Source organism: Diadema setosum, chromosome 17 (assembly GCF_964275005.1).
Source record: "Diadema setosum chromosome 17, eeDiaSeto1, whole genome shotgun sequence".
Classification (NCBI taxonomy): Eukaryota; Metazoa; Echinodermata; class Echinoidea; order Diadematoida; family Diadematidae; genus Diadema; species Diadema setosum.
The window spans coordinates 35,273,914-35,288,873 of record NC_092701.1 but is presented as its reverse complement, the minus strand read 5'-3'; the positions used below and the strand labels follow the sequence as shown (position 1 = coordinate 35,288,873).

At 38.0% G+C, this 14,960-nt stretch overlaps 1 protein-coding gene across 1 annotated transcript in view; it reads right to left on the bottom strand.

The window, feature by feature from the left end:
* LOC140240649 (gamma-aminobutyric acid type B receptor subunit 1-like) overlaps positions 1-14,960 on the bottom strand; it is a 137,531-nt gene that overhangs the window by 26,396 nt on the left and 96,175 nt on the right. Inside the window, exon 9 of the mRNA XM_072320402.1 lies at positions 12,932-13,009. Coding sequence (XP_072176503.1) covers positions 12,932-13,009 — 78 coding nt within the window. The remainder of the gene's footprint in view (positions 1-12,931; positions 13,010-14,960) is intronic.

Sequence of the window (14,960 nt, the reverse complement as noted above, 5' to 3'; positions counted from 1 at the left end):
TGGAGGAAAAAGTTAGTTCAGCACTTTCACTTGATCTTTGACCTTTGAGGCAAAAAAAGAAGAAAAAAAAAAACTTTCCAGAGAATTTCTATTAGGTTACACATGTATGCATACACCAAGTGTAAAAAAAAAATAACCCTGCTGGCATTGCATGATAGGAGGGAAATAGTAAAATTTTGAAGTGTTGCACTTGACCTTTGACCCCTGACCTTTGACCCCATGAACCCTACATTCTCTAGATAATCACTTCCAGTACAGTATATGTATATACTATGTTCCATGAAGATACCTTGAACAATTTTCCAAGGTATGGAGAAAAAAAAAAGAAGTTTTAATATCTTTACTTGACCTTTTGACCTTTGACCTCATGACCCAAACTTTCACCTGAAAATCTTAATTGGGTAATACATGTATACACTAAGTTTCAAGAAAATATCTTCAGGCATTCAATAGATATGGTGGAAATAGTGAAATTTTATGTATTTGACCCCGACCTTTTGACCTTTGACCTCATGACCCAAACTTTCACCAGAGAATCTTAATTGGGTAATACATATATACACTAAGTTTCAAGAAAATATCTTCAGGCATTAAATAGATATGGTGGAAATAGTGAAATTTTATGTATTTGACCTTGACCTTTTGACCTTTGACCTTGAGCATGTGCACCCAAAAGTTGATAGGCACAACTTCACCCCCTAATACACATACATGCCAAGTTTCATTAGGATACCTCAACAGGTTTTGATAGTTACCTTGTCCACAAAATTCATTACGGACGGACGGAAGGACGGACGGAAGGACGGACGGACGGACGGACGGACGGACGGACGGACGGACGGACGGACGGACGGACGGACGGACGGACAACCCGAAAACATAATGCCTCCGGCACCACTTCGTGGCGGAGGCATAAAAATCCAGAGAATGAAGTAGAATGAGGAAGAATGAATAAGAGGAAGCAAGCTGCTGGGGATCATTGTGAGAAAGTCAAAGTCAGGAAATGGTATACTGAGAGTAGGATTGGGTCACAACTCAAATGGAGGTCAGCGGAAAGCTTTTAAGCAGCAAACTAATCCCACGGAAACAGAGCAGCAAGCCCTAAAAAAAAGGGTTTCACACTCCACTCGGGACAGTCGGTACACCGAATTAAGAGGGTGCGAGCGTCAGGCAAAATTTAAACCATTGTCACCCACTAGATGAGTGCACATCCATTTGTGCCCAGTATGGGCAATGCCACCTGCTAAGCTCTCCCTTGACACTTTCAGTCCCGTCAACAGTATGATTATATACAAAGTCAATGGGATGTTAGCCTTGTGGATCTAAAAGGGTTAAAGGTTTTCATTGTACGGTAATATCACACTATGTCAAACTTGGTATGTATGCTGACATTTTAAGCTTGTATACAATGTACTAACAATTCTGCAAGAATTAATTAAAGAATTCAAACATGCAGAGAATGAAAAAATGTGTGTTGTTATCTATAGTAGATATAAATATGTTTTTCAATAGATTACTAATATTATACGTATATCTATGAAGACATGAATGTTGATAAGTCTTATCTTCATATGTATCTACCATATTCATAAAGGTCTATAATATATATTCACATATACATGTAAACATATATTTTGTTTATACATTTGTGTGAAAGACAGGATAGATATATAGATAGATAGATATATAGATAGATAGATAGATAGATAGATTGATAGATGGATAGATAGACAGACAGATAGATAGATAGATTGATAGATAGATAGATAGATAGATAGATAGATGGATTGATTGATAGATAGATAGATAGATAGATAGATAGATTGATAGATAGATAGATAGATAGATAGATAGATTGATAGATAGATAGATAGATAGATAGATAGATAGATAGATAGATAGATAGATAGATAGAGAGAGAAGAGGGAGGAAGAGCATTAATATGTATAATGATGGATGATGTCCTTGGATGAATGTAGGAACCTTCTCATCCATCTGTTTGACCTTCAACTACACTCATTCAGAATTTTATCTCATTTTGATTTCAACATCGTATTTTACTGGGTACTTGTCCAAGTATACAGTATGCTGTGATTTTTTAGAAAGGATATAGAGAACAGGGCAAAGAAAATGGCGCTAAAAAAAAAAAAGACCAGGGAGAGAAAGAGAAGAGAGGAAGAGAGGGAAATATACTAAGAAAGAGAGGAAATTTGAGGTGGTGTGTAGACACTTCAGAATGTGCTCAGCAAAATAGGTATGGGAGAGAAGGGGAAAATGGTCACACAGTAGATATTTGGCTAGCTTTTTGAACAGCTGAAAATTGTCTAAATGCTGCTATTACTGTTAGAAGAAAAGGGAAGGTGATATTTGATAAGAAAACTGAACCCAGCCCCTGACAAGATCTTTAATCATTTCAAGGTTACAAGACCCTTCTAATTTTACCTCCTACACCCGGCAAACCCATTTCAGGTGACATCACAGCTGACGGTGTAAATCCCAAGGTTTACCTGAGCATCCCCCTCCCTTCTCCCTTTTCCGACCTCGCGACACTTAGCCATGCCAGTTGCCAGCCAGAGACCACGAAAAACCTGCCTCAGCGAGGGGAACTCTTAATTACCCAGTGCGAGACTTTCACACGAAGAGTTGGCCATTTCTAGGGTTTGGCGGCAAAATCACCACGCGAGGGCTCCCCGTATTAACTTGACAAAATGCAAACTGAGCTGCAGCCAAGCATTAGACAGGGGTGCAAGTTTGATTAAAAGGGTGCAAAAAATGAAGATGGGGGGGGGGGGAGGAGGTTTGTCACTGGGCTGTAAGCACAGTGTCCTGTTCGATTAGTAAGGGGAAATTTTCAGGAACAGATTGACGTTCCAAAGGTTTTGATGCTACAGAGGGACCACCTAGAGCAGAGATTCTGAAAATCGTTACACTGCTCTTCCAGAATAACGCAGAATAATTTTAAGGGTGAAAGTTTCATCCGGTGGATGATTACAATTTTTTTACAACTTTTTCTTTACCCATTAGCAACTGAAGCACCTGAAACCAGCCATCTTATTACTCTCTAAAATGCCGAAACCACCCATCCGTTGTTGTTTGCTTTTTTTCATAGTTTTATGCTTTACCTTTTTTTTTATTGTTTTCATCTCACATAATTTGAAAGAGGTCAAAGGTCGACAAAGTATTTTATATGATTCACAACATTGTCGTAATCAGAGCAACATTGCTGCACCTTCTAGGGAACCATAAGCCATTATGTATGGAATCTCCAGTTCCTAAAGGGTTAAATGCAAAGTTGACTTGAATTCTGTTTCATTGCAATCAGAAGATTTTTTTTTTAATTCCTAATATTTCATTCTGAATCAATACTTGTGTTTTGTATTTTGAAAAAAAAAAATCAAATGCATGTAAATTACAGGAAAATGGAATAGTCAATTCACATAGTAATATAATTAGAATAGAATTAGTTCACATTTGTTCTTATAAGTATTATTATTATTGTCATCATCATCATCATCATCACCATATTCACATCATTGCACTGTCAAATGAAAAGCAATAATTATCATTGTAACTGTCATTGTTATCAGCACTAGCATCATTGTAAGCACTTATGTCAAATGTGAATCCTTTTTAATGTCTTGCATCATATTCTAAATCTTCCTGAACATTTTCATTCTCCCTCTCATCTCTCGCTCCCCCCCCCCCCCCCTCTGTGCCATCTCATCTCCCTTTTGCTCCCCCCTCCTTTACACCCCTCCTTCTCCCTTACACCCCTCCTTCCCCCTTACACCTCTTTGCCCATCTCTCTTCTTGCCTCCCCCTTGGCAACATGGAATCAAACATGAATCAATCCAAACACACCACAAAACACCCCTTCCCAAACGTGACGTAAACACTACAGCCACACATTCCTCACTGAACGGTTTGAGATTAAAAAAAAGAAAAGAAAAGAGATGCGTTCGGGGACGAGATGGGGGAAAAAAGGAGAGCTTCAAATGACCTTAAAGATGGCACATGTTAAAGATTTTGGCCGCAAAATCTGGAGCAAGTACATGTAGATTGCTACTCACTGATATCAGCCGCCATACTAGCTGTGGGCTCTTTCCAGACAGGTTTTTGCAAGCCGCAGTTAAACCGTCCCCCCTCAAACATATGTTTACTTGTATGCATTTGGGTAGTCTTGGATCAATACTTAGACCTATTGCCCTACAAGACAACCTCTTTGGAGTGGCGAGCACAAATGTTTCCAAGCATGGTCGACATCCATACCAAAATTTAGAAGCTGCAAACACACAACCGAGAAATGTTTCAAAAAAGAAAAAAATAGAGAGATAGACTACCTACTGATATGAGTGCCATTTACACTGCAGATAACTTCAATGAGTGCAGGCACACAAACAAACAAATCTTCTTCTCAAAAATATTTCATATTCATGACATTCTTCCCTCGCGATGTTTTCATTGCAACTAATTGACAAATTGCCCTACTTTGACGCGCAATTTTGTCAATCGGTTGCAATCAAAAATGTTTGTTAAAGGCCTTGGCATAAATTCCATAAGACTTTTTTGCATCTGAGCGGGAATCTACAAACATCTAAGCTCTGCACACACCACACTTCTGCCTGGAGTGCCAGTCTTGGAACGCCCTGATTGCACTTCTCTCCATGACTGCATGCTGAGTGAGAGAATCTCTAGCTTTGAAATGTTTGCCCCTATCCAGACGATACAGACCTCTGGAATGTGAACATGTCTAATGTCTCAAGAACAGCTTCCTTCCTCCCCCTCCTACACTACTTCCACTCAACCCCTCCACCTATCTAACAACCCCCTTCCTCCTTCCTTCCCCCAAGGGATGATCAATAATGAGACGGACCTCTCTGTGGGTGGAAGAGGGGGGCGGGCGTGGTTCATGCCCCCATAAAACATCCCATGGGATCACCTGCCGAGAAGAGAGAATTCCTGAAAGATGATATCATTACTATATCAGGGATGCCTCACAAAGGAAAACAAAACAAAGCAACAAACAAAACATATAGCTACAAAATGTCAAAATATTTTTTGGCCTGATAAAACATCAGCTAAGTGCACATCCTCTTTTCCACGCATACCGAAATCATGATTCCTGTTGAATACCCCCAAGCCTGTGTGAACGCGGCTCCCACACAGCCACGCTCTCCCTATTGCCTCTGGCCAGCTGCAAGTGTACTATTTCATCTGTTGTGTATTCCAACTCTCACGCCTTGTAACTCTCACTTTGTGACATTCTGTCTTAACATACTCTCACTGCTGTCAACATGCGTGGGCAATGGAGTGAGAAAGAAAGTGGGCTTCTTATCCGGGTAGAAACCAACAAGCACTTTGAATGTGGCTAATGTTAAACATACATGTATTCATAATGCACTACCTGAAAGTGGCTGGGGTGTTTGCAATGTACCGTTTTGTATAATGTATTACAAATCAGAGATCTTTATTTTCCTACAGTCTGTTCTACAACTTTTTTTTTATATGAACAATGAGGTGTGAGGTGATGACAAATGGCATATGCAGTTGTGTCCAATACTGTAAAAGTGGAAAATTTCACGGTGTGGAAATTTTCGTGCATTTCGCGCAACCAGAAACTAGCGCGAAAATTAAAGCACGTGAATATTTTTGCTTGCCATAGATTCTAGTAGTTGATATCTTAATTCTGCAGAATCAAAAACACGCAAAACTGTTCTTACCACGCCGGGCATGAAAAATTAATAGTGCGAAAATATCCACTTTTACAATATCAATGTTTGGTGAAAACACATAAAATGTAAAAACAGCATGACACTTTGTGTTTGATCTCAACTCAACTCAACTATCATGTCTGTTTGATAATGTACAATCATTAAGATTTAAGGGGAATGAATAGGGGGCATCATGCTTTAATCATGTTAACTCCAGCACAAGATTGGAAGATATGCATCTCCACATGGGAGATGATGCTCAAAGATTTCTGTCAGCTCAATGAGTGACTGGAAAGTGGCAAAACAACTGGAAATCAAGCCTATACACACCAAAATAAGACAGTCTTGGCAACTAAACAAAGAAGTGAGTGCATGCCATGAGCATTTTACCCTTAAGATCAGGGCTGAAAGTCAGGATGTGAAAGGGGAGAAGACGAAGTTAACTTTTTATTTGCCCAGCTTAACTTGCCACGCTTTTTTTTAACTATCAGCTTTAGTGATTCATCCAGACTTGACCTAATTGTAAAGTTTAGCAGGCTTAAATCAGGTGTAGCAATGTGCTTTAATCCAACAGGAACTACGTGGTGCAGGGGGAATTAGGTAATCTGTGTTCATTGACAATTACTTTCCAGATATCTGTGCCAATCTGCATAGAAGCATTCCAGCATGCAAACCGATCGGCGAACAGAGTACAGTAATGCGCAGTACACCACCGTATGTTCTAGTTATCCTCCATACACTTGGTCCACTTTGTTGTTTTGCTGTTTTCTTGACTCTTTGGAAACAGAGGTGAGCATATCAGCATCGATCCTGCAATAATGAGTGAGCAGGTCATTATCTCCCCCATGTTTGTTTTCATTCCATCTCAACGACTAACAGAAGCTTTTGATGCCCGCCACGATGCGCAAAGGGGGTGAGATTACTTTGAGAAGTTCGCAAATCCGACCATAAAATTGGTTGCCGATCACTCCATCAGCACTCCTCAAGCCCCAGTGCCCGATTTAATCAGTGTGTTCTAAAATCCCATGCACATTTGACCATGCCAGCCAAGCCAAGACCAGGCCAGTGAAAACTGGGCTGACACTGATTAAGGAGAGCCTCCTCCTGGGACCGGCTTTCAGACAAACAAGAAATTGTCCCCCATGACTAGAGTGTTTTCACATGGATATATACGACAGTGATACACAATCCCCCCCCCCAAGAAAAAAATGTTCTTCTTAATACTAGTTTGCAGGCCTACAGTGAAAGCTATATGATTACCCTTTGAATGCCAGATCCATGCTTTGAGCATTTTTTTCATAATACTGTTCATCATGTTTTTTTTTAAATAAAAATCATACTGTGAAGATCTGGAATGAGTTGAGTGAGTTGGCCCAATTTTTATTCCAGTACAGACCCAGGACAGCCAGTTTCTGTAGCATACCAAAACACGTACTGATGCACAGTTGAAAAACATGTTTTGCTGCAAAACTATTCCACAATTCCACACACTATTCATGCTGATCAAATCTAAGAATACACATATTTTTCATTCCAGAAACTTATTTTCTTGGATTTCATGGTGAACACAAACATATTATTTATCAAAAGAACACTAGTTGGCAGATCTGCAGATGTTATTCTCACAATGTTCACAGCTTGCCAGAAGTCCATATCCCCTCAGAATGAGAATCATATAATCATAACAAGAAAAGCACTCTGAGAGCGCAGACCTCCGCCAAGCAGCTACTTTCCACCGATGATCTTGCTCTTCCCAAAGAGATTTTTCTCCTCTCTACCACTGGGGAAAAGCTCTTTGGGCTCTTCCATAGAGATCAGTGATTTCCACCAATAGGTATACATGCTGAAAAATCACCCGATTTCCCCAATATTGAAGCCTTTGTTACGTCATAAACCCTCAGCTGCGCAGTGCGCCTCGCCCTAGCAGAAACTAGAACACACACTCTAGTGTGTGTCTGACAACCTCAAAAATGCGCAGCTTGAACTCCCAAGTTCATTGACCCTACCTGTCAAAATATCAAAAATCCTTCATGAATTCCAAAAAAATTATCGGATCACTACCAAAATTTAATCATTCCTTACTAGTGTCATTCTCAACCTTTCCTGTAAGTTTCATTCAAATCCATTTACTACTTTTTGAGTTATTTTGCACACAGAAAAATAAACAAACCAACAAACCAACGGTAACGAAAACATAACCTCCTCCCTTGGCGGAGGTAACAATATATGTGACCATGCACCAAAAAACGAACAAAAAGTCGCGCACACTGATTTTGTGTGGAGACTGAAAATAGGTGAAATGGGTCCACCTAACCCATCTTGACTTTTTCACATATTCTGAAGGAGTAAGTCTTCTTCTACATTATGTTACAATTTGGGATCATAAAATGGGCAGGAAAGTGTGTTTTTTAGCAGTTTATCTTGAACTTTCTTTGGAAGAACAGTGTGATTAGGTGTGTTTTTAGAGTCCCCTTCTCATTTCTTAAAAACCTTGAACACACTCTTCACTTAAAACTCAAATAACTTTTGAAAGGATGATGTTACTGCTTTGAAAGTTGGCATCAATTATGAACACAATGTGTTGATACAGCACACTCAATTTCAGTTTAATCTGATAATCCCTTCATTGTTGTTACTCTGGTTATTTACATCCTGTTTTTTGTCCCATTCGTTGCACAGCCAGCACGGCTTGGTACAGATTTAGCACTCGAATAGACACTGTACTTCAGAGCCTCTTTTCTCAGTTCACACTTCTCTTAAGTGTGTTTTCTTTCCAATATTTAGATAGGTTAGGAGGGTCCATATGATTTGAGTTACACATCATTTTAAAGCTTAAATTCTGCTCTTTTAGAATATGCTCTTAACTAAAATTTCATGTCTGGCGACTTTCTGTGCGTTTTGTGATGCAGGGTCACATATCATCATTATCATTGGGCCATTCTCAGATTAAGTGTTCAATTCCATGTGAGTAAAACCGAAAAATCAACCACAAAGTAATACATTCAAAGATGTGTTTTCGGAAACTTCAAAACCGGTCAAATACGAAACAAAAAGTGGAACATTCTAAATGATGGCCATTCATTGAGTAAAAATGAATTGAAATAGAGCATCATATATGATTTTTGATCACCAGTCAGATACGTTACCGCAAATTTACATGTTGTAATGGACTCCTAACTCTGAATTAAATTTATTGTTTTGATCCAATTTCTGTTTAGGAATAGACATCTGTCCCCCCTAAAGATATTGGGGTTTTTCAAGAGGTAAAGATGTTGTCATCCCTTGCTAATTGGTAGAAATTATTTCTGTGTGGTAGGTTGGAATATGCTTTCTGCTGAAATGAAATATAACCTTAAGATTCACTTTGTATTTTTAGCAAATTTCGCTTACAAATAAAGTTTCGAATCCCACAAATCATGCAAAAGGAACGATCCAATTTGGAATTTCACAGGAAACAAATATGAATTGCTTTCCTAGGGAAATAACTATTGAAAAACATTGTCTCACCTTTGGTAACGTATCTGGTAAAATATAAGTAATAATTTTAGTTGTGTATGAATTAATAAATATCACGTGTTTAATTATTTACCTCATGAATTGATGTAGAAATGAATGATGTAAGCCCAAATTAACCATTTTAAACATTGTACGTAATATTTAAACTATGAAATGTAGTGGAAAAGAGCCCTAAATGTGAAAGCTGAGTTCTTCATTCACAGAATATTCTCATCTTACGTCTGAATGTATTTATCCATCTGACTATATATATTCATTAAGTTTTGATGGATAATGCAAACAAGGTTTAAAAAATATATTTTTGCAGGCATTTAGAAGGAAGTAGGTACAGTCTCTATGAACTCGATATGCTAAACAGTTGTTTGACCTATGGTAACGTATTTGGCTCATCCCTTTTAATGAAAATGAATAAATAATTGTTCAACTTATCAATGAATCTTGAGTAGTTCTTCATATGTTGAAAAACACTAGAATAAATATGCAACAGAACACTGAAACTTTTCTCGGAAGCGTTTCATAAACTACTTTTTACTCTTTCAAAGTTTGGTAACGTATCTGGCGTACCGTAAATGAATCTGTCGGTGAAGTTACAAAGCAATTTCTACTGAATATTCTTCATTTGAACATAACTTTAATTTTTTATGGAAGCGTCATTCTATGCAGAATTGTTTTATGAACACTTTGTTTTACATAACATTATTTGTCACCGTGGGTGCCCTGAATTATACGTAACGTATCTGCTAAATCTGAAAAGCAAAAAACTGATATGCTGAATCTTATCTTCGTCTTGTAAAATAAACGTTCAAAGTTGTTGCATAGAATATGAAAGTGACTGGGTTTTATGGAATAGAACTTTGGAGTTTATGAGCACTCAACGATTTGTTTGTAAAAACATTTAAAATTTCTTTTCAGCATTTTGATTGTGTGGTAACGTATCTGTCGGAAAACTTGGCATTAAGTTGTGAGACACTGACGCAGAAAGAAAAATCATGTGGAAGTGTTGATCTTTTTCACCTCTCTGTCCTTTTGGTGTAAGAATATAATCCTGAGGTCCAACAAAACGAAGCATGTAATGTGTAGGGATGAATTTGACCAGATTTGATCCCCAGAAAGCACAAGACCAATGAGCAAAATTTGGTCACGTATCTGGGGTAACGTATCTGTGGTAACGTATATGGTCGATCATATTATTATGAGAGCGATATCTACCAAATATTTCTCACTTGTACTAAACTTTAATGTTGAATCGATGCGTCATTCCGAGGAGTAATGTGTAATATACAATTTGTCTGACATTGCAATATCTGTCGCAGTGGGTGGCGTGAAAAGTATGTCACGTATCTGTCCAAATAAAAGTGTAGAAAACCGATATTTCAAACATTGTACCGTATTCTCAAAAAAAGAGCTGTTGCACAAAAAATCTAAGTACTTGCAATATATGAAGTATATCCTCAGGGTTTCATATACACAGGGTCATTGCATAGTCTTGTTATTTTCGCAATGCTGTAACACTAAAGAAACTGGTAACGTATCTGGCGGTGAATTTGGCGACAGGTTTCAAAAGGCTATAAAAAAAGAAGTCAATAAAAATTTTGGAACTTTTTGAGTATTTTGATTAGCACATATGATATGCTCATCGTCCATGAAAATGATATTTGGAAAGTGTGTTTGTGGACGGAGAGGAGCAATAAAACATAATTCTGAAATAGCCGGCGACACTGCGTTTTGGGGGTCTTAACGAAGTTTAACAGCAAAATTTTATACAAAAAGGCAGACAACCGCATTTGATCGTGTTTATATTTAACAAATAAAGTCCTCGTGATATATTATAAACATTTAAATAGTATCTAATAGGTTTCAGGGAACCGCAAACTGTCATGGAATGTCGGCGACACCAAAATTCCGTATTTGAACGCTTTTACTGAGAATGGGCCTATTATCACAATCATCATTATGACGACATGTTCTTTTTCATCCTGGTTATGCCTCTACAGTGACGATGCCATTCTACCAGAGGGCCCTGTGATTACTATAATTATCATACATAAAATGTGAGCTGCCATATTGTTACTGCAAGTCTGAATGCTTTCAGAGTTGTGCTCCCATGTCAGGACAGATGATTCATATATACCCCTTATACACTTTGTGTATGCGGGGGTATAAATATATATCCATGGGTCATATATCAACCCTTGACCACAAAGCCGAAAAAAGGTTACCTGTATGGATATTCCAATAGGCCCAGTGCAAAAGTGCTCTATAAGTCAACTTGGCTGAGTTGAGGGCTTTGGTACCCCCCCCCCCCTTTTTTATCTACATTGTCTATTCTTGGTTTATATGTATTGCATGAATATAAATAGTATTTGTTGACCTATATACTTCTGTTTCAAGGTGGTTGTCTCTTTTTTCACCTATCTACCCACTTAGATGACTTGATTATGTTGAAAAATATTTATACAGTTTTGATTGGTTCAACCCCCCCCCCCTAAAAAAAAAAATGGTATTTTGCCATAAACTGAAATTTTTATATAAAAATACTTTATTACCAAATATCAAGTACAAGAATGTTTTTAAATATGAACTTACACCCTATTAGTGTGTGTGTGAGGTAAAAGACTCTTTTTGATATAATCGACTCATTGCATCATATGAAGAGTTTGTTTGCAAAAACCGATAAGTCCATTTTTGAAGGTTTTGAAGTACGGTCTCTGTCATAAAGTACAAAATAATACCTTTTAAATGATATATTGGTCACTACATATAAAGGTATATTTTTGAAGTTATGGTCAAAAGAAGGAAAATTTTTCTTATTATTCTCTTTACTTTTCTTGACCTTTAATCGCAAATATCTCCATTTGACAAATATGGACTTATCGGTTTTTGCAAACAAACTCTTCATATGTTTTTTCTCTCTTGTTTGCTACCATAGTCTCACTGGATTGACAGTTTTCTCAGAAGTATGTGTGCATGTGTTTGTTGTTTGTTTTCTCTCATCATTTGGTTCCTTACCATGTCTGTAGCAGGATTTGTAGATAAAGTAGGGTAAATATATCTCACTGAAAAAGCTTAAAGACTATGAAAATTGAAAAGAAATTGAAAATTATCATAGCCATCAATCTTGACCAATTTCCGAAGGAGCGTGGATACCTGATATGCATGCAAATTGACTGTTTGAAGTCTTAAGAAGAAAGAGAAAAGAATATTTCATGACTTCTTCTGGCCAAGTGGTACCCAATGCAGCAAATTACACAAATGAGATATTGGTAAATAGAGGCTTACCGGTAAGTCGTCATTTACATATTTTAACTATATAGGCCAGCTGATATCAGTTAAGTAGGAATTTGTCATCATAGTTTAGAAACTATAACAACTGTTTTCCCCTCACTCCTTTTTTAAACTTTTCTTCCCAGTTAATAAGTCAAGGTCTAGGAATGAGGTCTATTACTGAATGTCCTTCTCATAAACATTGTTAAATCATTAAGTTCAAGTCCTCATTCCACGAAACTATGAATATCAATGTGCAGGTGGGATCCGCCATTTCATCAGCATGAGGGGGTCATATGCCAGTTTTCCTCTGATGTTGCCAACCCAACGACGGCTGAAATGAGCGCTCGCTCCAGATTCAACCCATTCACACAATGCACAAGTCTCGTAGAATATATTATATAGCTTCAAATACGTTAGACTGGTTTTCTGTTACTTACTTGGCCACTGGTCGGTCTTCAACCACGTCAAGTTATCGTTTGCATAGTCGTAGTAGCCAATCTTGTGGTACTTTCCATCTGCAAGAGGGTAGGGGGAGAAAGTGCAACCAAAAAAGTGCACATTAATGTACGAACGTCAGGACTTGAGAACGCTATAAAGATATGAAAAAAAAATTTCAACATGGCATGAAGATGACAAGGTAAGAAAAAGAAATTACGGGCATACGTGTATATAAAGAATATATAAAAATTGAACAAAAAAAATGAAAGAGACTGCAAACAGAGGAGTGGAAAAAACAAAGAGAGGCATAAAACAAAAGAAGAGGAAATGAAAGTACAGTGGACTCCCGTTATAACGAAGTCCTCGAGACTGGCAGTTTACTATCGCTATATCTACATTTTGTTATAACCGAACAAATAAGACAATAAATATAATTAGAGTGGATAATGTTTAGGCCTGAATTTTTACTTCGTGTAACCAGAACTTCGTTATAACCGTGTTCGTAAAACAGGAGTGCACTGTACCAAGAAAAGCAGGTAGAAACAGGGAGACACAGGGATACAATCACTTGCTATCTCATTTTACTGTACATCTATAAATGTCATTGTCACATGACTGTGGGTGGCTAGCTGTCACTCACACACCAACCACCACATACCCACATTCTCTACACGCACATTCACACATCCCAAACCGCATAAAACTTGAAAACAAAAAGGCCGCAGTTTTTCAGAGAGTTGTACATTTCCAAAGTTCCATCGTAGAACAAAAAGAAAATAAGAAAAAAGGAAGGGGAAAAAAAGAGGAAAAAGCACGGGATAAATCCTGTCTTCTTCACTGATCAAATGATCGAAGTTTTGGCTGACTCGAACCGGCACACGCCATCCCCACATCCGCTCCGTGATGCGAAGTGGTTTCTCAAAATATCTCGCACAGGAGAGGCCGAGGTATAGAGAAATGCAGATATATAAATCCACATATATACCAGGTTGGAGGAATTGTCGGGTGCTGGTGTTGCAATAACTCTCCGGATATTGATAGGGAAAACATGATAACATAATGGTTGGGATTTTCTTCCCGATATACACCCGGACACCGATATACACCCGGACAGGCTCGCACATTGAGGGGAGAGCGCTCGTCATTGTCGGAGGCCATTATCTTCTCTCATTCATTCCAAGTTACCAGCGACGCTGAATTCTGCTTCTCCGGGAGTTGTGTGGTTTGTGGCAAATATGCTTGAAAGAAAGATTCCAGCCAGCATCCTCATTCAAATGAAGACAATTTGAAACAAGAGCGGGAAAAAGACACTTTCCAACCAACAACAAATGAGTGAAGTTCAGGAAATATAGACATCATGAGGACAAAGAGCTTTCAAGATAGAGCTAAGAAAACAAAGCAGAGAATTCTAAACTTACTTTTATAAAAGTCAAGAAAAGGGAAAAAGATTTCAACAGATGGTGAGGAGAGCTTTGTTTTAGTACCAATACTAGATCAAAGGGATGTCAAAACAAGATGGCGGCAGAAGAGAAAAGCAACTGCCAGATTTTCAAATCTGATACATTATCCCTGCAGGCAAATGAGTGCACAGCAAGAGTGAAGCAGATTAACTGATAATGTAACCATTTGTCTTCTCTAAATTGCTGTGTTTGACAAGGGCTACTGTTAATGTGAGATACTTCATGCTGCATCAATGATTTACTAAACCTCATCCTCCCCTCCACAATTAGAAGATAATAACATGAATGTTTTAAGAGATATTAAATAATGTACAAAAACATTATCATCTGCAAAACTATGAAGACTTCACTGAAATAGGCCCAGCATGGAGTACACACACTTCGTGCAAAGCTTCCTTTTCATACAGAATTGTCTGAAAATTACACTATTAAAGAAAAGTGTGTATAGCACACAATAGATGGGGTCAGTACTACGTAGTCCGCAGTCATTGTGTAAGGGCAAGATTATGGTTATGACTCACTGTAGGCCCACATTTCAGCCATTATAACACCAAACCATACATTTCCT